Source organism: Sphaeramia orbicularis, chromosome 6, assembly GCF_902148855.1.
Source record: "Sphaeramia orbicularis chromosome 6, fSphaOr1.1, whole genome shotgun sequence".
In the NCBI taxonomy this organism is placed as follows: Eukaryota; Metazoa; Chordata; class Actinopteri; order Kurtiformes; family Apogonidae; genus Sphaeramia; species Sphaeramia orbicularis.
In genome coordinates this window covers 57,608,619-57,629,301 of record NC_043962.1, presented here as the reverse complement: position 1 = coordinate 57,629,301, position 20,683 = coordinate 57,608,619, and the positions used below count along the sequence as shown (strand labels likewise).

The 20,683-nt window shown below is 41.1% G+C and overlaps 1 protein-coding gene across 3 annotated transcripts in view; it reads left to right on the top strand.

Moving 5' to 3' along the window:
* The window catches only part of ppip5k1b (diphosphoinositol pentakisphosphate kinase 1b), a 73,797-nt gene that overhangs the window by 48,659 nt on the left and 4,455 nt on the right, over nucleotides 1–20,683 (top strand). For all 3 annotated transcript variants that reach the window (XR_003935571.1, XM_030135990.1, XM_030135992.1), the window contains exons 23-25: nucleotides 201–309; nucleotides 6,758–6,904; nucleotides 18,569–18,706. Coding sequence is in view for 2 of the 3 variants with exons in the window: in XM_030135990.1 (XP_029991850.1) it covers nucleotides 201–309; nucleotides 6,758–6,904; nucleotides 18,569–18,706 (394 nt within the window). In the remaining variant the exon portion in view is untranslated. The remainder of the gene's footprint in view (nucleotides 1–200; nucleotides 310–6,757; nucleotides 6,905–18,568; nucleotides 18,707–20,683) is intronic.

The following is a 20,683-nucleotide window of genomic DNA, read 5'->3' as shown; positions in this document are numbered from 1 at the left end:
CATCTAAACCAGGGTTTACGATTATCGCATTTCTGAAGTTTATGTAAAGATGTCAGATCTGATTATGACATGTATGTGACAGTTATCAGATTTTTCTGCTCATGTAAACAGACTGGTTGTTCATTCATGGATAGTCTATACCCTCCTGTTCTGTGACGGGTTTTTCCTCCGCATATAACCCCCCCCGTCTCCCCCTGCAGGTCCTCTCTGAGACCTCCCCCTCTCAGACGTCCAAAGGTGGCCCCTCCCACCGACTCTTCCCCTCGTGTTCTCGACAGTCACCAGAAGTCAAAGCAGCCGGAGGACTAGGTGAGCACAGCCTGTGGGGGGGGGTGGGGGGGGTTCATGTCCATGTGCAGCTGCTCTCACTGATCCACCTCATCTCAGACCCTCCAGCCCTCAGACCCTCACCTCCCCATCACATTCTGACACTCACGAACAGGATCAGCTGATCAACGTCCAACCAGGATCAGACTGTGAACTATGTGAGTTCAAACCAGAGCAGGAGTTCAGACAGCTGTCAGCAGGTCACATGACCAAACACAGACAGAATACACTGGAGACTAGATTAGATTAGATTAGATTAGATTAGATTAGATTAGATTAGATTAGAAAAGACCATATGAGACAAGACTAGACTGGACAGAACAGTATTGACCCTTTGAACCCTCAGTAAATGGAAGTTCCAACAGCAGCACAAACACTGAATTTACACACAAGAAAATACCACAAAAAAATAACAAAACAAGAACTATAAAAAACAGTGCAATTGCACAATAATAATAATTATAAGTATCTTATTATGTTATAATCATGCTATACCACATTTGTCCATTTGACTGTTTACACTGGTCTGTTCACTGACCAAAAATACACAAGTATGACAAACTGCAGCAGTCAGCTGTGTACAGACACACACACACACACACACACACACACACACACACACTCAGAGGCCACTTGGGTTTTATAATATAGATATTAATAATAATAATAATGCTAATAATAATAGTGCAGCCCAGTCTGGCGGTAGAATCTGCTCTTTTTTCTTCGTTTCTATTTTCTGCTTGAATCTCAGTGAAGTGATAAATGAACTCACAGCCTCTGAAAACAGTTGTCCACATCAGAAGTTCCACAAATGAACCCATGTTTTACTGATCTTCTGAGTAGCACATGAAAAGGACAATTCCGTAAATACAGCCCCTAAACCAGCAGTGTCAAACATACATGCCCCCCCCCCCCCCCAGTGGTTCCAGACAGGCCCATGGGATGAATGTGTCAGTTAATTTAATTACACTGATGATATGATCAGTCCAGGATGTGGAACTGCTTTCAGTTCACTGTACGTCTGTTAGTAAATGTTCTGTGCTTTAGTAGATCCACTGTTAGTTCTTTAGTAGATCCACTGTGTGTGCTTTAGTAGATCCACTGTTAGTTCTTTAGTAGATCCACTGTGTGTGCGTTAGTAGATCCACTGTTAGTTCTTTAGTAGATCCACTGTGTGTTCTTTAGTAGATCCACTGTGTGTTCTTTAGTAGATCCACTGTGTGTGCTTTAGTAGATCCACTGTGTGTTCTTTAGTAGATCCACTGTTAGTTCTTTAGTAGATCCACTGTTAGTTCTTTAGTAGATCCACTGTTAGTTCTTTAGTAGATCCACTGTGTGTGCTTTAGTAGATCCACTGTTAGTTCTTTAGTAGATCCACTGTTAGTTCTTTAGTAGATCCACTGTGTGTGCTTTAGTAGATCCACTGTGTGTGTGATATCGACATAAGCTCAGGTATAATATTGTGTTATTATACATTTCAGGTTATTCATATTTTTTGTGAAAGGATACTTTGTAAATGCAAACATGGTGAAGAACCTAACTGAACTTCCTTTCCACTAAATCAGACACATGTGCAGTTGTCATTATCCGTAGTTTCTTCTGTTATTATTTTACTGCTGTTCTATGATGTTCTTTAGGTCCAATTGGACTGAATGTAGAACCTGAACTCAGATGAGCTTTGACCATGTGACACATGTTCAGTTCAGTTGTTCTTTAACAGACTTTAATTTAATCTGAAGGTGTTGAGATTTGGACACTTGGACAGTATGTTCATATAAAGACGTTTAGTTGGTGTTTTTTCCAGGTTCAGGCTGAACTTTTATTTCCATGTGACATTCATCTGGATCTGAAACGGTTCCACTGTTCCACACAGATCTACACTTAGTATTCCTTTGGATGTTTGAGGTTCGTTGACTCTAAAACCACTAGATTTACAAAGAAATGACAGAACCTGAAAGCACCACCTGAGACAACTAGAACCCTCAAAGGGACACGGGACCGCTAGAACCACATTCCAGACCCATTCACCCTTCACAGTACATGGAGAAGATACGATCTAATCTAGATGGGTATAGAACCTTATAGAACACAACATGTAGAACCTCATTAAATAGAACCTGTAGAACCTGAAAATACTGGACCTGTAGAACCTTAGTAAATAGAACCTGTAGAACCTGCTCATCTGCTGGTTTTATAGCTGTTGTCATAGTTGTGTTCTTGTGGTGTGGTTCTATGTGTGGTATTCAGTGGTTTGAATGTCTTCAGTTTTTGTCTGTGTTTGTTCATTGTTCTGGGTTCTCTGTTCTTGGTTCTCTGTTCTGGGTTCTGGGTTCTCTGTTCTTGGTTCTCTGTTCTGGGTTCTCTGTTCTGGGTTCTGGGTTCTCTGTTCTGGGTTCTCTGTTCTGGGTTCTCGGTTCTCTGTTCTGGGTTCTCTGTTCTGGGTTCTGGGTTCTGGGTTCTCTGTTCTGGGTTCTGGGTTCTCTGTTCTGGGTTCTCTGTTCTGGGTTCTCTGTTCTGGGTTCTTGGTTCTCTGTTCTGGGTTCTGGGTTCTCTGTTCTGGGTTCTCTGTTCTGGGTTCTGGGTTCTCTGTTCTGGGTTCTCTGTTCTGGGTTCTGGGTTCTCTGTTCTGGGTTCTCTCCTTGTGGTTCCTCTGTAAACTGTGCGACCCACCCTCAGCTCTTTAATCTGGTTCCAGGTCTGCGCTGGTTAAAGTCGTCTGTTGAGTTTTCAGTTCCCACAGACGTGACCCCTCACCGACTTGTTCACACTCTGACACTCTCAGAGGCACGAGACGCTAACGCCGCCGTCTAAATCAGGACGTGCACATGAATGTGACGACCAGCGTGGAAACAATCTGTGTCACATGCTTCAGTCCATCCAGCGCTGTGCACACGCCTGCTTCAATTTAACGTGAACAAAGACATGTTTAAACCTAACTGTGGTCGGGGCCTGATGGGGGGGGGGGGCGGTTTAGTGTCGGCTCTAAGACTTAATGATACTTAATGAACTCTGCGTTCTGTCAACATCAGCGTGACCTCAGCACAGTGAACCTGTGAAGGAGATTAAAATACCTGCTGTGTGTCCTGTGGTCGTTTGGTGACCTCTGGTGGCCGTGGGAATAAGTACAGGAACAGAACTGAGGTGGGCGGGCACTGTCCAACAGCAACAAATGAATTCTAATACAGGAGTCTGTGCTGTGTTCTCATTGGTTCTAATGCAGGAGTCTGTGCTGTGTTCTCATTGGTTCTAATGCAGGAGTCTGTGCTGTGTTCTCATTGGTTCTAATGCAGGAGTCTGTGCTGTGTTCTCATTGGTTCTAATGCAGGAGTCTGTGTAGGGTGTCTCAAAAATCACTTTTCTCTTCAGATCACAGTGTAATTTAAACCAGTTAATCTCCAACATGATAATAGCCCCCCCCCCCAAAAAAAAAAAAAATTCAGCAAAATCCGTCGACATTTGACCCCCTGTCCACTGCAAAATATGAAGAGCCCATCAAAAAACACCAAAAAAATGCTGTTTTTAAATGCGTTACCATGCTTAATGGAGACTAAATGGATCCTAAAGTACAGACATCCATACTGCGTCACATGTGGTACCTGACTGAGTCTACTGTGGTACCTGACTGAGTCTACTGTGGGACTAAGTCTGTTTGATAAAGAAGTACCAATAGAAACCAACGCAGCCATGGCAACACACCTGCAGGCCAAGCCCAAACCTGCAGGATTCACCAGAGGAAAGCCCCCCCCTTCCCACACAGAAGTTCCTGCATGGACAGCAGCCTGACCTGGAGGATCTGTAGGACCCCAGTCCAGCCCTGGCTGATATTTGACCTTCTAGGCATGGATGGGACATGGCTGGAAGCCCCCCCGGAGCAGTGGGAGGAAGAGCCACAGTACAGACAAATGAGGGCTGTGGTCTCAGGTGACACGGTGGTGCAGTGGATAGACCTGGTGCCTCACAGACAGAAGGTCCTGGGTTCAGTTCCAACACCAGTCCATGGGGGTGGGACCCTTAGTTCATGGGGGTGGGACCTTTCAGTGTGGAGTTTGCACGTTCTCCTCGTGTCTGTGTGGGTTCTCCCCAGGTACTCTGTCTCCTCCCACCATCCAAACACATGCACTGATAGGTTAATGGGTTAATCTAAATCACCCATAGGTGTGAATGTGACAGTGCATCCATGGATGGAGCCCACAGAGGAACATGGTTCCACAGAATCAAACTACCAGAGAATCTCAAGAATGAAATGGAAGAGAAACTGTAGAGCCAGTAATATCTGAATAAAGTGTGAAATGCACATGTATGAAAGTATGTCCACATTATCAGAACCATGTCATCATTAATGTCTTCAATTTATGCAACCTTAAATCTTGCCTTACTATTAAAGTGTTCAGCTCTATTTGTCTGTAACTCAAACCTGTATTTTGCTGAAAAGGGGGTTAAGAAAACAGACATTGTGTTCAACTAGATTTACTGTTCTGAACTTCTTTCTATTTCCAGTTTTTAGCCTATAATTGAGTTATTTAATCTTAAAATCACCTTGTTTTCACTTCTACAGGGTGTATCAAAAAAAAGTAGACTGTCCAAAAAGTGCCCACCAAATTTACAAGTGAATGTTTTCATGAAAGGTCTTTGTTTGCCTATGTTGATATGGACGTCCTGCATCTGTCCATACCAAAATTTATTACATAACTGCATGCATGACTTCACACGGGCCCTTTTTAAGAGGGGGTAAAAAAAATTTTTCCTCCAAAAAATTAAAGGGTTAAAATTGGTTGAAAAGCCTTAAACTGTGGTGCAATGCGTGATTCTTTGGTTTTCTTCACTGCGGTACCCGGATTAACCCTTTGTTTCTTGTCAGGTAAACTTGAGCAATGGGTATGAATTGGAATGTGTTTGAAAGTAACGCCATGGTTAGGAAGTAATGACTACCCCACTGCATCCCAAAGAAGGTTAATTAGGTGCACATTATGAGGAGTAAGTCACTTACTTACCCTGTTTTTGTCCACTTAGTCCTCGACATGACCTCCATCTCTTTGGATGCACACTTGTGCTCTCCTTATCATGTCCTGCACTGCTCGCCTGATCATTCCTCTGTCTCGCCGCAGGATGTCCACTTCGGCTCTGATGCGCTGTTCAATGTCATCAAGGTCACGTGGTGGTGTCTCATACACTTTGGATTTCAAATGTCCCCAGAGGAAAAAGTCAAGGGGCGTCAGGTCAGGAGACCTGGGGGGCCATTCCACTGGGCGGTTCAAGGCAATGACACGGTCACCAAAAAGCTCTGTAAGCCGATCCGTTCTTCTCCGGTGTGGGGGAGCACCATCTTGTGCCCACCAAGCACGTGCCAGTTGACCATTCTGCTGAAGATGAAAACGTGGCATTGCACGGAGAGAACGAACATTGAACAGCGCATCAGAGCCGAAGTGGACATCCTGCGGCAAGACAGAGGAATGATCAGGCGAGTGTGCATCCAAAGAGATGGAGGTCATGTCGAGGACTAAGTGGACAAAAACAGGGTAAGTAAGTGACTTACTCCTCGTAATGTGCACCTAATTAACCTTCTTTGGGATGCAGTTGGGTAGTCATTACTTGCTAACCATGGCGTTACTTTCAAACACATTCCAATTCATACCCATTGCTCAAGTTTACCTGACAAGAAACAAAGGGTTAATCCGGGTACCGCAGTAGAGAAAACCAAAGAATCACGCATTGCACCACAGTTTAAGGCTTTTCAACCAATTTTAACCCTTTAATTTTTTGGAGGAAAAATTTTTTTTACCCCCTCTTAAAAAGGGCCCGTGTGAAGTCATGCATGCAGTTATGTAATAAATTTTGGTATGGACAGATGCAGGACGTCCATATCAACATAGGCAAACAAAGACCTTTCATGAAAACATTCACTTGTAAATTTGGTGGGCACTTTTTGGACAGTCTACTTTTTTTTGATACACCCTGTATATCACCTGATACAATAACCTGTGAAGTTGATATTACAGGGACGCTGTAAAATACCAGAAAAAGCCATTTATGGACACTTAAGACCTCATTATATGTGATTTTCTGTGTTAAAATGAGTGTTTTTGGCATTTTTTGACAGACCCTTCATACTTTGCGGTGGGGGGGTCAAATGTTGACAGATTTTGCTGAAATTTTTTGGGGGGGCTATTATCATGTTGGAGATTAAGTGGTTTTAATAACACCATGATCTGAAGAGAAAAGTGCTTTTTGAGACGCCGTAAGCCTGTGCTGTGTTCTCATTGGTTCTAATGCAGGTTGTTATGAACGTTCCGTGCATGGTGTATATGTTCCGTGCATGGCGTGTACGCTCCGTGCGTGGCGTGTACGTTCGGTGCATGGCGTGTACGCTCCGTGCGTGGCGTGTACGTTCGGTGCATGGTGTGCCCCACACTAACCCTGCTCCTCCTCACAGGCTCGCTCTGCTCTGGACTCTTCAGCGCCTCGGCCCTGGGCGTGTCCTGCAGCGCCCCCAACCTGCGGGACTACGTCCGAACGCACCACCACCACAGGAAGCCGCCGCTGTCGCCGGGCAGCCTGCCGTGTCAGATCGGCGTGTTCGGTACGTTGACGGCGCCACCGCTGCTCCGCCGCCACTCTTCAGCGCCTCCTCTGCTTCTGCAGCTCCTCTTTTTTATGCTGGTTTTTTCTTTCTTTTCTCTGGGAAGTTTCTGTGTCTCCACTTTTCCCTCTTTCTCTGCTGCTTTTCTTCTGAACACTTCGTCTTAACGTCGTTTCACCTGAACAGAAGTCCCACAGAAAATATCACACTGCAAGTAAAAGTATGAAGAGGAAGATTAAAGTGTGAAACAGAAGAGTGGATGGTGGTCTTTTCTGGAGCTGTGTCTGAGTCCAGTCCATCTGTGGGACATTTCCTGCTCCACTCTGGGTTTTATATCAGTTCTGAACAGATTTCAGTCTCAAATCTTTTAAATGTCAGTGGTGTCAGTGAAGGTCACATAGTATTCATGCTCCTTTAGTGATATTCTGTTACCAGACAACATTAAGTCATGGTTTGTAGATGTATCTGATGTATTTCCTCAAATAAGAATGGACTGAATTAAAACCGTCAGATGATCGTCACAGAAAAAGGCCTGAAATCCAGGCTGAAGTTACTGCATGATGTGTAAACGTCCACATGAACAGTGGGATGGACACTGTGGTGCATGTGGGTGGACTGTGGCTGACCAATAGAACTGTCCACTACTGTTTACATCTGGGACACCGTCTCATGTACACTTCATGTCCTGACTGTTTCTAAGCCTCGTGATCCTTTTCAGTTTTTATTCATTCATCAGTGTGTTGCTCTTGTTCTGTTTCTGTTTCTTTTCCTTAGACTCAGGTGGTTGAATCTGCTGAACGTTAGCTTGACTCTGCAGGTTTCACAGCCTTTTTCCACTGGTCTCTGTTCATCTACATTGTTGTCATTTCTGTCGACTCTTTCCAACCTGTAGAAGTCGAAAAAAATGCACATTCACACCACAGTGGAAAAATGGTTTCCTGGTTTTCAAGCAGTGTAGTTTTAGTCCAAAAGCTCCAGCAGTTAAAATGTAGGTTCAGACCTCAAGACCTGTAGAACCTGAACATACTGGACCTGTAGAACTTCAACATACTGAACCTGTAGAACCTGAACATACTGGACCTGTAGAACCTGAACATACTGGACCTGTAGAACTTCAACATACTGAACCTGTAGAACCTGAACATACTGGACCTGTAGAACCTGAACATACTGGACCTGTAGAACTTCAACATACTGAACCTGTAGAACCTGAACATACTGGACCTGTAGAACCACATCAAATAGAACCTGTAGAAGTTGAAGAAAACACACATTCACACCATGGTGGGAAAATGGTCCAGGATGACAGCAGGTGTGTGTTGGTGGAGGATTATGGGGGTCACAATCAGCAGGTTCTGACATAGAAGGAGAACCTGAGAACTGTTTTCAATATTAAATGTAGCTGTCACTCATCTCAGGTGTTAGTGGCTGACTGTGGCCACTGCAGGTGTGTGTTAATATTTTAAACTCATTTGAACATGTGGATAAATGTGCCTGTTAGATAATGTCAGTTCATAAACATGGTTGTGATTGGCTTTTCAACACACTGCAGTAAGTTAGTGTCAACTGAAAAACATCAACATGTGTGGTGACATAAACTTAACCCTTAAAGTGCTGGAGAGTTTTTTTGTTTGTTTGTTTGTTTTTAATATTGAATTTTAATATCAAGATTTCAAAAAGCTGTATCTTGGAAGTGGTTTGAGATAAAGTCATCCTGAAAATAACAAAATATTGGGTATGAGCTGAAGCTTAGGATGGGAGTAAATGTACTGTGTTGTTACATCACAGGGCGGCAGCCATATTGGATTGTGTAACTTTTAGTAAAATTGAACTTTGAACATATTTAGATGGAATTTATATTGTGTTTTTGTTTGTTTGTTTTTTTATCTTATCTTTAAATTAAATGAACTTAAACATTAGTCGAAAATAAAATGCAGTAAGTTTTAGTAGCTTTTTATCCAAGCAGTAGAGTAGACAAATTTGTCCATATCTACTAAAACTAAAACTAATTTGACTTTACTCACTAAACCAGGTCGGACCACGCCTTTAAAGTGGATTTTCTTCTTCACTTTGAATACAAACATGCCCTGAAATGGTGTTAGGATTGAAGGGGCACATGTCCGCCTCCTATTGGTGGATGGTGGTAACAAGATTTGGCAACTCCATCTGAAACTATTATGGTCTGTTTCAGTCAGTTATGTTGCTTGTTGCAATATTGGGACTTTGGCGCTAAAGGGTTAAACAACAAATACATTGTCAGTAGTTGCTTTTCCATTGACCCTCAAATTGCGTGAATATAACTTGCACATAAAAATTTGCCTAATGGGAAAACGACAGTTTCGCCAAAACACGCGTTTTTACGCTGAAATTTTTTTGCACTTGCAAGAGGTGTTTTTTTTTGGGGCATAGTGAAATTGGTATATCACACAAAATTGCAGTGAAAACAGCATTTTGTGCAACTAGAGTCTCATGAGAAAAAAAAAAAACAACTATATTCAACTATAATGAAAAATCCAAAACTATTCTAACCTGGGTTGGATGTGAGAAGACACTCAGAAATGAAAGGATGTGAATGCTTTGCCGTCTTTTCCTCAGTTGTTACTGACTTGGTTAATATTCCCTTTTAATGGAGCTCATGTAACAGCCGTGTTTACTAATGTGTTCGTTGACCATTTGATGGATTTGTTTGTCATTTTCTTTCAGGTGTCAGTCCAGACTCCAGACCTGTTGCAGGAGTCGTGTTAGTTCTGTTAGTCCTCACATTAAAAACCCTCTACGCTGCATCATTAATGGCTTTTGTGTCCGTCATGAATCTGACGGACACGTGTTCACCTTTGTTTGTGTCAATAACATGTACAGATGTTCTGGCAGGTCATCTGTTTGTGGGTTTTGGTCCTGGGCAGATGTTGACTGTGTCTTAAAGGTCCTGCAGTGGAAATAAACTCTGCTGACCTCTGTCTACTGGTCACATGGTGTTTAGACAGGTCTAGTGTCAGACGTCTGTTCCACAGATGAAAATGAAACGGGTTTAATGAAAGATGTTCAAACCTGAAGAGACTCTATTTAGTTATTTATTGCCCCGTTTCCACTGTGTGGTATCGGCTCGACTCGACTCGGCCTTTTTGTGTTTCCATTATGAAAAAGGACCTGGAATCTGGTACCTGGTACTAGTTTTTTGGTATCACCTCCGCTGAGGTTCCAGGACTGGGGACCTGATACTAAACCGTGACGTGTAAACACTGCAGACCACTGATTGGTCAGACAGTTTTCTCTGCGACCCGCCTTTTTACAAAAAACAGATATGTTAGTGGACAGTAAATACAGCGGTAGGTTAATCCACATGAGAACAGCCCAAAACTACACCAGGGTCGTTCCAGGAGATTCAGTCTGTGGTGGCTGACATAAAAATTCAGACAAGACAACACGCAACGAGAGTTTATCAGCAACTGTGAGCAGGTGACACGGAAATAATGCGCCGCATCGCTATGGCAACCAGGTACTGTAAAGTCAGTAGTATCCTGTAATGGAAACGGTCTGCAGGAATACTGAGCCGAGCCGAGCCGAGCCGAGCCGAGCTGGTTCCATGTAGTGGAAACGCAGCATATGTCATCCTGTGTCAACAGCAAGGTTATAATAGTTTTGGATTTTTAATTATAGTTTAGTTTTAATTACTTTTGACTTTTTTTTCTCTTATTCAGTTAGTTTTAATTAGTTTTTAGAGCAGGTTTGTTAGTTTTTATTAGTTATCGTTTTTTTCTGAATGCTTAGTTTTAGTTTAGTTTAGTTTAGTTTAGTTTTAGTTATTTCATATATTTTATCTTCCTCATCATCCTATTCAAAGAAATTAGTGAGGCGTGGATATGGGTTACCCTGGACACTTTATTTGGGGGTGGGGTTAGGGCGGCTCATGGACTGAGCAGAGACACAATGTACCGTACAATGTATAAATTCCCTATAGCAGGTTGAGGTGGGGTGCAATCCATACACAACGTCACTTACGTGAAACAATGCGAAGATGTGCAAAGCTTGAGAGGAGATGCACAAAGCAGCCAGCAGTTAAACCAGATAGAAACATATATAAACCAGCTAACCAGCAGTCAAAGCAGATAGAAACATATATAAACCAGCTAACCAGCAGTTAAAGCAGATAGGAACATATTATAAACCAGCTAACCAGCAGTTAAAGCAGATAGAAACATATATAAACCAGCTAACCAGCAGTTAAAGCAGATAGGAACATATTATAAACCAGCTAACCAGCAGTTAAAGCAGATAGAAACATATATAAACCAGCTAACCAGCAGTTAAAGCAGATAGGAACATATTATAAACCAGCTAACCAGCAGTTAAAGCAGATAGAAACATATATAAACCATCTAACCAGCAGTTAAAGCAGATAGAAACATATATAAACCAGCTAACCAGCAGTTAAAGCAGATAGGAACCTATTATAAACCAGCTAACCAGCAGTTAAAGCAGATAGGAACATATTATAAACCAGCTAACCAGCAGTTAAAGCAGACAGAAACATATATAAACCAGCTAACCAGCAGTTAAAGCAGACAGAAACATATATAAACCATCTAACCAGCAGTTAAAGCAGATAGAAACATATATAAACCAGCTAACCAGCAGTTAAACCAGATAGGAACCTATTATAAACCAGCTAACCAGCAGTTAAAGCAGATAGAAACATATATAAACCAGCTAACCAGCAGTTAAAGCAGATAGAAACATATATAAACCAGCTAACCAGCAGTTAAAGCAGATAGGAACATATATAACCAGCTAACCAGCAGTTAAAGCAGATAGAAACATATATAAACCAGCTAACCAGCAGTTAAACCAGATAGGAACCTATTATAAACCAGCTAACCAGCAGTTAAAACAGATAGAAACATATATAAACCAGCTAACCAGCAGTTAAAGCAGATAGAAACATATATAAACCAGCTAACCAGCAGTTAAAGCAGATAGAAACATATATAAACCAGCTAAACAGCAGTTAAAGCAGATAGGAACATATTATAAACCAGCTAACCAGCAGTTAAACCAGATAGGAACCTATTATAAACCAGCTAACCAGCAGTTAAAGCAGATAGAAACATATATAAACCAGCTAACCAGCAGTTAAAGCAGATAGAAACATATATAAACCAGCTAACCAGCAGTTAAAGCAGATAGGAACATATTATAAACCATCTAACCAGCAGTTAAAGCAGATAGAAACATATATAAACCAGCTAACCAGCAGTTAAACCAGATAGGAACCTATTATAAACCAGCTAACCAGCAGTTAAAGCAGACAGAAACATATATAAACCATCTAACCAGCAGTTAAAGCAGATAGAAACATATATAAACCATCTAACCAGCAGTTAAAGCAGATAGAAACATATATAAACCATCTAACCAGCAGTTAAAGCAGATAGGAACATATTATAAACCAGCTAACCAGCAGTTAAAGCAGATAGAAACATATATAAACCAGCTAACCAGCAGTTAAAGCAGATAGGAACATATTATAAACCATCTAACCAGCAGTTAAAGCAGATAGAAACATATATAAACCATCTAACCAGCAGTTAAAGCAGATAGAAACATATATAAACCAGCTAACCAGCAGTTAAAGCAGATAGGAACATATTATAAACCAGCTAACCAGCAGTTAAAGCAGATAGAAACATATATAAACCATCTAACCAGCAGTTAAAGCAGATAGAAACATATATAAACCAGCTAACCAGCAGTTAAACCAGATAGGAACCTATTATAAACCAGCTAACCAGCAGTTAAAGCAGACAGAAACATATATAAACCATCTAACCAGCAGTTAAAGCAGATAGAAACATATATAAACCAGCTAACCAGCAGTTAAAGCAGATAGAAACATATATAAACCATCTAACCAGCAGTTAAAGCAGATAGAAACATATATAAACCAGCTAACCAGCAGTTAAACCAGATAGGAACCTATTATAAACCAGCTAACCAGCAGTTAAAGCAGACAGAAACATATATAAACCAGCTAACCAGCAGTTAAAGCAGACAGAAACATATATAACCAGCTAACCAGCAGTTAAAGCAGATAGAAACATATATAAACCACTTATAAACATATATAACCCAGTTCCTCATCAGTAAACCACACCTTAGCAGATCTCTCCTCTCTTAATCATCTCCAGTTCCATTATTATCCAACTTTGCTTCAGTTCAGTTCAGCTAGCTGTAGCTAGTAACATCAAACGTTTTTGAACATTCTAACAGGTTCCATACCTCTGTAATTGGATTAGTTTTCATCCTCCTCTTTTCTCCTCTTCTAAACTGTGCAGTTCAGGGCTTGGAAGGCCTTTTCATGGTGATAAACTCCAGTTTTAACCTGGATGCTAGTCCTGTTTGTCTCTGTCATTTCGCTCTGCTCTGTCTGTCACTCACGCGCACACACACGGTACGCCAAAAAAAAACAAAAAAAAAACTGACCCATGTATGACTACAGTAAACCCCAGACAGGACTGTGCTGCTGTGTCCCAGCTTTAGTCTGTATGTTCCAGGTAGAGTGGGGAGCAGAAGACGACTGGAAACCACCAGTGACCAGACATGACAGACTGTGAAGTGTCCTATGGTGTCACCAGCTCAAACTGCTGGAGCCAAATAAATTAATTTCATATCAATCCGACATTGACAAAGACGAAAACGAAGGGAATTGTATCCATAATTTTTATACGTTTTAGTTAGTTTTGTAAGCTCACAATACAGTTTCAGTTAGTTATCGTTTTTTTCTTTTAATTAGAGTTTTTATTTATTTCAGTTAACGAAAATGTTTTTTCAATTTTAGTTTTCGTCATTTCGTTCGTTTTCGTTAACGATAATAACCTTGGTCAACAGGACAGTTGTTTGTTTGTTGACAGGACATTTTTATTTGTTTGTGGGTTTAAATCTTTGATGACATGACCATTGTTTGCTTGTTTGTTGACAGGACACTTCTGTTTGTTTGTTTGTTTGTTTGTTGACAGCTCTGTCAGCTGCACAGTCCACTCTATGTTCTCAGTTCTGTTGTTTCCTCAGAGCTGTCGGTCTGTTTCCTGGTTTGTTAGTCTTTGTTGGTTTGTTTTGTCTGTTTGTTTGTTTGTTTGTCTGGTTGTTTGTTTGTTTGTTTTGTTGACAGCTCCTCGGTCGTCCTCCTCTGACCCCAGCGTCCACTCTCTAACCCTGCTTCCTCTTATCTCCTCAGAGCTGCTCTCTATGCCGCCGGTTAAGAGATTTTCAGTGTCGTTTGCCAGACATCCGACTAACGGTATGTCTGCTCCTCCTCCTGTTCGGACGCTGTTGCCGTGTTGGTGTTGCATGACGGTTTGAGGGGAAGCGTGTCCTGTGGTTCACCTTTAACTCCACCTGCAGCCGGTTCATGTTCACGCCATGGATGAATGGATGGACTGACCTCTGACCTCTGATCTGTCACGCATCGTAACACCACTCACCTTCCAATCATGTTCAGACCTCATATGAGGCGTCAGTGATTGAAAACTCCCTCACAAACCAATCAGAGTCTGTGTCCAAGAAAAGTCTGAGGGTTTTCTGTGATTATTTTATGATCGCGGTGGATTTAGGACACACAGCGGACAGTGATGGTGAGTTTCACTGCATTTATCTGTGACTTCAGATCAAAAATAATCACCTTGTCTTTGTGGATCCTGATGTTCAACCCTTCCAGCAGCAGATCTGGTCCAGACTGGGCCAGATCTGGTCCAGACTGGTCCAGACTGGTCCAGATTGGTTTTGGTGTTGAACTAAAGCTGAGTGTGTTGGAGAAGAGTCCAGTCTATTCTGTCATTCAGTCCATTAACCTGTGTAATGTCCATGTTTAAAGGAGCTGAACTCATTCTGTCAAAGGATGGGGGGGGTTGGACAAATGTGTAACCACGGCAACATGGTATCATTCCATTCAGTGATTTATTATTTGTAGAAGAAGAAGACAAAATGATAAAACGAGACAAATGGATGCAGAACATGAAACAAAAACAAAAAAACCGTAAAAGATGAAACCGTGTAAAATATGTGTGAAGATGAAAACGACCTAAAGACAAAAATGTTGCAGGATGTGAGCGAACGACACCAAATGGAAGGAAAGTCAAAGGAGCGGATTGTGTTTCCCATCCTGGTTCTGAGGACAATCCCATTCTGAACAGAACCTCCAGAACCACTACACCACAGAGCAGGTCTGTCATAGAAGGTTCTACTAGAACCAGACAGAGGCCACGTGTGCACGCAGCTGCTATCTGCAGAGCAGAGGTTTTTCTGCATTTGTGTTTATCGTTTACATGACAACGATGGCCACACCCACTGAAAAACGATGGTTTCTAATGCTGCATTCCAGGCTGTTTTTTGAGCCCGTAAGTCACAACTTCAAACCACGACTCACGACTTTGTAGCGTTCCAGGCAAGTCACGTCAAACTGCCTGAGCGCAAGGAATTGTGGGAGTTAGATGTAAACAAACCAGCATAGTGGAGCGTACGTTCTGTTCATTTACAATCATTTCTATCGCTAAAGGTGTTTGTTCTAAAGGTGAGAGAAGCTGTTCTACCTTTAATGTTACTTGTAGATTTGGATTTGGTTTTAATTTATTCTGTCACTCATTGAACTGAAAACTAGCTAACGCTAGAGCAGCTGCTGATTATACAGAACATTTACAGACAAATAATGTCAGAGTAGAAGACCTTGTTTAAATAAACCATCTGCATAAACACCACATCCACTGGTACGTGACGTCAGAACTCAGAACTGGGAGAACATGGATCTAGTTCACAGGTGTCAAACATGTGTCCCGGGGGCCACATCCGGCCCATCAAAGGGTCCAATCTGGCCCGTGGGATGAATTTGTGAAATACAAAAATTACACAGTAGATATTGAAAATCAATGGAGTCAACAGAGTTTGAGTTCAGGTTCCACATCCAGGCCAGTTCAGTCTAAAGTGGGTCAGAACCAGTAAAATAGTCCCATAATAACCTAGAAATAATGAAAATGTCAAATCTCTTTTTTTAGTGTAAAAAAAGAAAAATTACATGAAAATGTTTACATTTACAAATTATCCTTCTACAAAAAATGGGAAAAACCCAAACAAATATGAACAACCTGAAATGTCTTTAGAGAAGCAAATGTCATTTTACCAACATTCTGCTCGTTACTAAATGTTTTGTGTATTTGTAATTGTAATGTAAATTGTAATGTACATGTGTAAATGATAAACTGAGGCAGAATATTGTTAAAATTGCACTTATTTTTCTTTAGACATTTCAGATTGTTCATGTTATTCAGATTTGTAAGGAAACTTTGTTGATGTAAATATTTTCATAATGTAATCTGACTTCTTTCCCTGTTCTTCTTTTACTGGTTCGGCCCACTGCAGATCGTATTGGGCTGAATGTGGAACTGAACTAAAATGAGTTTGACAGCCCTGCTCTAGTACGAGTTCACAGGTGGAAGTCACAGGTTTGACTGACATTCCAGTGCATTTACACCAGTAGAAGGATGGAAGAACACCAGTTACAGGTGGACTGGAACGCAGCATATGAACTCCAGCAAAAATGGAGATTTCAGCAAATCTCCGTTTTTACATTTGCATGTAAACAGAGGGAAATACATTTGCGTCACATGTGAAAAGTAATGTTTTGTTGCGATTCTTTCCAGGATTCTGATTGGTTAATGGTACTGGACGATCTCACCGCTGCCATCGACAGGCTTTCACGCTCCTGACGCTGTACACCAGGGGTCTCAAACATGCGTCCCGGGGCCCAAATGTGTCCCCCCAAAGGTTCCAGTCCGCCCCCTGGGATGAATTTACAAAGTGTATAAATTCCACAGTCCAGGCTGTGGAACTCATGTTAGTGTGGGTTCCACATCCAGACCAATCTGATCTACAGTCCAATAAGAACAGCAGAAGAACCCACACAAAAGAATGACTGCAGATTTACTACTGGGTTTGATGGAAAATAATATTACATTATGTCTGTAAATAATGACAACTGCAAATGTTTGTCTTTGTTTTAGTGCAAAAAATCACATTAAATTATGAAACTCTTTCCATTTCCAAACTCTCCTGTACCGATAAAATGTGACTAACCTGAACAAATGTGTCCAACCTGAAATGTCTGTATTAAATTCAGTCCAGTTTGAACTCTTTTCTTCCTGTTCCTCAGTGTTTAGTGTCTTTGGAGATCTGATCCAGAATGCACATGGACTAATGAGAAGTGGAGGAAGAAGACTGAGAAAATTGCACTAATTTTTCTTAATAAATTTCAGTTTTTTTCAGGTTGTTCACATCTTTTTTGTTTGGATAGTTTATAAAAGTAAGTATTTTCAGAATTTAATGGGGGTTTTTTGCACTAAAACAGACATAAATTTGAAGTTGTCATCATTTATAGGCATTGTGTAATATTTTTTCAAATGGGGCCGAATGTGGCCCCTGAAAGAAAATGAGTTTGAGACCCCTGCTGTAGATGTACGAGGCCGTGTAAACTCAGATTTTTCTGAAAACGGTCACGTGTGCATGAGGTTTTTTTTAAACAGAGAAGGGGAGATATCTGTTTTCCAAGGCAAGAGCGTCAGACTCATTTTAGTTCAGGGGCCACATACACATCCAGGTCAGACCTGGAAAGTAATGGTATAAAAACCTAGAAATAATAAATCTAGGTATTTCTTTGTCTCAATGTGAAAAATTGTGAAAGTACAATCACATAATGAAAATGTTTACATTTCCAAACTATCCTTTCATCAAACGTGATTAACCTATGAACAAAATTACATTTATTAATAGAAATAAGTGGAATTTTAACTCTATTCTGCCTGTTACTAAATGCTTTGTGCCCTTGTAGATCCACTGTGATCTGTGAGTTGCGGTGCACATGTAAGATAAGATGAGGCAGAATACTGTTCTTGGAAAGTTCAAGTTGTTCATGATTGTTCAGGTTATTCACATTTTTTGTGAAAGGATCGTTTGCAAAACTAAACATGTTCATAACGTATTTTTACTTTTTTGTACTAAAACATAGAGAATATTTTTGAGTTGTCATCATGTATAGGTTTTTATGCTGTTATTTTACTGGTCTGAGCTGCTTGAGCTGAATGTGGCCCCTGAACCAAAATGAGTTAACACCCCTGGATTAGGTTTTGGAAAAGCAGAAATGACGACATCTGTCAGGAGTGGACCTTCTGGGGGAGGGCTTTAGTGAAGGGTCCATTAAGAGGGAAAACTGTCCTGTGAATGCAGACATAAACTACTGATGTGTGTTTAGAAGCAGCTGGTTCATGTTGAGTAAGTCTAGTTAGTTCAGAATGTGTCAGACCCATGTGTGAGCCCGAGTTCTCCTGTGGGCGGAGCTTCTTCTAGTTGATTCTGTTCCATCACAGACTGATGGAGTTCGTCATGTGTTGATTCTCACAGTTTAGTGTGAACTGAAGTCTGTCCCTGATGCGGTCTGCATGTTTCTCCTTCTTCTTATTCTTCTTCTTCTTCTGCTGCTGCTCTTTGGTTCCTCACAGCTCTTTATGTTCTGTGTCTGAGGTCAGTCTGCAGTGTCTGTCACTGTGATCATAAATGGACACTTCAGGTTTGTCTGGAGCCTGTTGTAGTTATTGTAACATTGGTGTGTGTGTGTGTGTGTCTCAGGTTTCGAAGGCTGCTCCATGGTGCCCTCTATCTACCCTCTGGAGACACTGCACAACTCTCTGTCGCTGAAACAGGTGGATGAGTTTCTGAACACGGTGTGTGAGAGCAGCAGCGAAGCCCACGCCAAGACCATGAAAGGTACGTTCATCTGTTCAGCACAAGGACGAGGAGGTTTTACTGTCAGATCAGGTATGAAATGTTCCTTGTATTTTGTTTGTCGATGTTTTTATTGAGAAATGAATCAAAACAAAGGTGAATAAAAAGAAAAAACACACACACTTTAACGCCCCTCCCACTTCCCAGGACTTACATTCATTTATTTATTAGTTTATTCAACAGGAACACTGCATGAATTCACGTTGCTGTAAGTGCACCAGAGTTAAAAGCATGTCTAATCTGTGTATCATTCATTCTTTTCATATTCAATTGAGAATCAACAATCGGAAAATGAAAAAATGACTCATTTCATTTTCATGTATAAATCAAAAACAGAATAAAAAAATTAGTTGCTTTTCCATTATATCGATTGAATGCATGAATTAAATATTGGAAATAAGCAAATGGACTAAATGTGGAGTTTCATGTTGACACTTTTGATATCCAGTTTGGTTTGACCCAGAAGTTACTACTTCATGTGATCATAAAAATATTAACATGACACCCCCATCTCCCACTTTTTGTTTCTTTCTTTCTTCTTCTTATTTTTTATTCTTTATTATATATATATATATTTTTGTTTTGTTTTGTTTGTTTGGTTTTGTTTTTTCAGTTGTCATGTCATCCTCCCCCTTTTCCACCAAACTGGCTCCTGGGCCAGATTTTGATTAATAAAGTGGAGAAAAAAACAAAAAAAACACGAAACCTGACATTTAGTCCATTTGCTTATTTGCGATTTTTAATTTGTGCATTCAGTCAAAAAAAATGAAAAACTCGTTTTTTGTTTTTTTGATTTTTAATTCGTACATGAATAATGAAATAAGGAGTCATTTTTTCCTTTTCCGATTGTTGCTCCTTAATCGAATATGAAAAGAACAGATGATACACGGATTATGTCTGTTTTCCATCGGCAGGAACTGGACAGATGTTGAGCTGTCCCCCTACAAGGAACAACAAGGTTATGAACATACCATTTACATACATACAGTTAAAATACCCAAACACAGACGAGTACAATACAAGATTTACAATTAATAACACATCAGAAAAATACAACAGAGACAGGACTAAAGGACGTCTAATGTTGTCAGCTCCTATGATTACTGGACCAGTTTTCAGATGTGGTTTGAACCCATTCGCAGATGTCAGTTCTCTGCTTGAACTGGAACGGTGTTCTGCTCATGTGCAGCTTTTACTGAACTTCAGCTCGGTGGAACTCTGCCGTCCCCTGTGGATGCACCTGTGGTAAAACGAAACGAGGCTGTTCTTACTAGGGATGTAAACAATTAATCGACTAACGATTAATTGTTGATAAGAATTTGCTCGATTAAATTATTGTCGGTTAATGCCCTTTTCCGCTCGTCCACACCTGTCTGAATGCTGCTGGTTTGTCCGCGCTGTGATGCCGCAGCTGGGATAGCCGATGAGTTAGAATGTGTGTATGGACATGGAGGAGCCAAACACAGACCGGTCCGTCTGTTTGTGGCACATACAAATACACGCACAAACGTGGGGTCGGTATCAGAGCGTTTTCCTGGAGGTTGGTCTAGTCCACGGTCAGTGAGACAGAAGTTCAAACATCCTCCAGGATCCTGATCCAGGACACAGGTATGTCGAGCATTTGTGAAGCTTCAGGACGAAAAGATAAATGAGTGAAAAGTTTCATTTTCACTTCTGCAGGGGCACGGACTGCACCGTACCCCCATAGGATTAGAAGGAGGACGGAAAGTCACGCAGTGACGCACACACATGCGCAGTTACCAACAAACACACACATGTCCCCTGGCCGTACTGCGCACGTGCGAGTACCCCCCCGATGAAACACACGCACGTGCACCCCCCCATTACACACTACCACATCAACAGATGAATTCTTCATGAAGTGTTTAAACAATATTTAGCTTTTATTCTTATAGACCGTATTGAAAAAGAAATTCAGGTTCTCAGGAAAATCGCTGC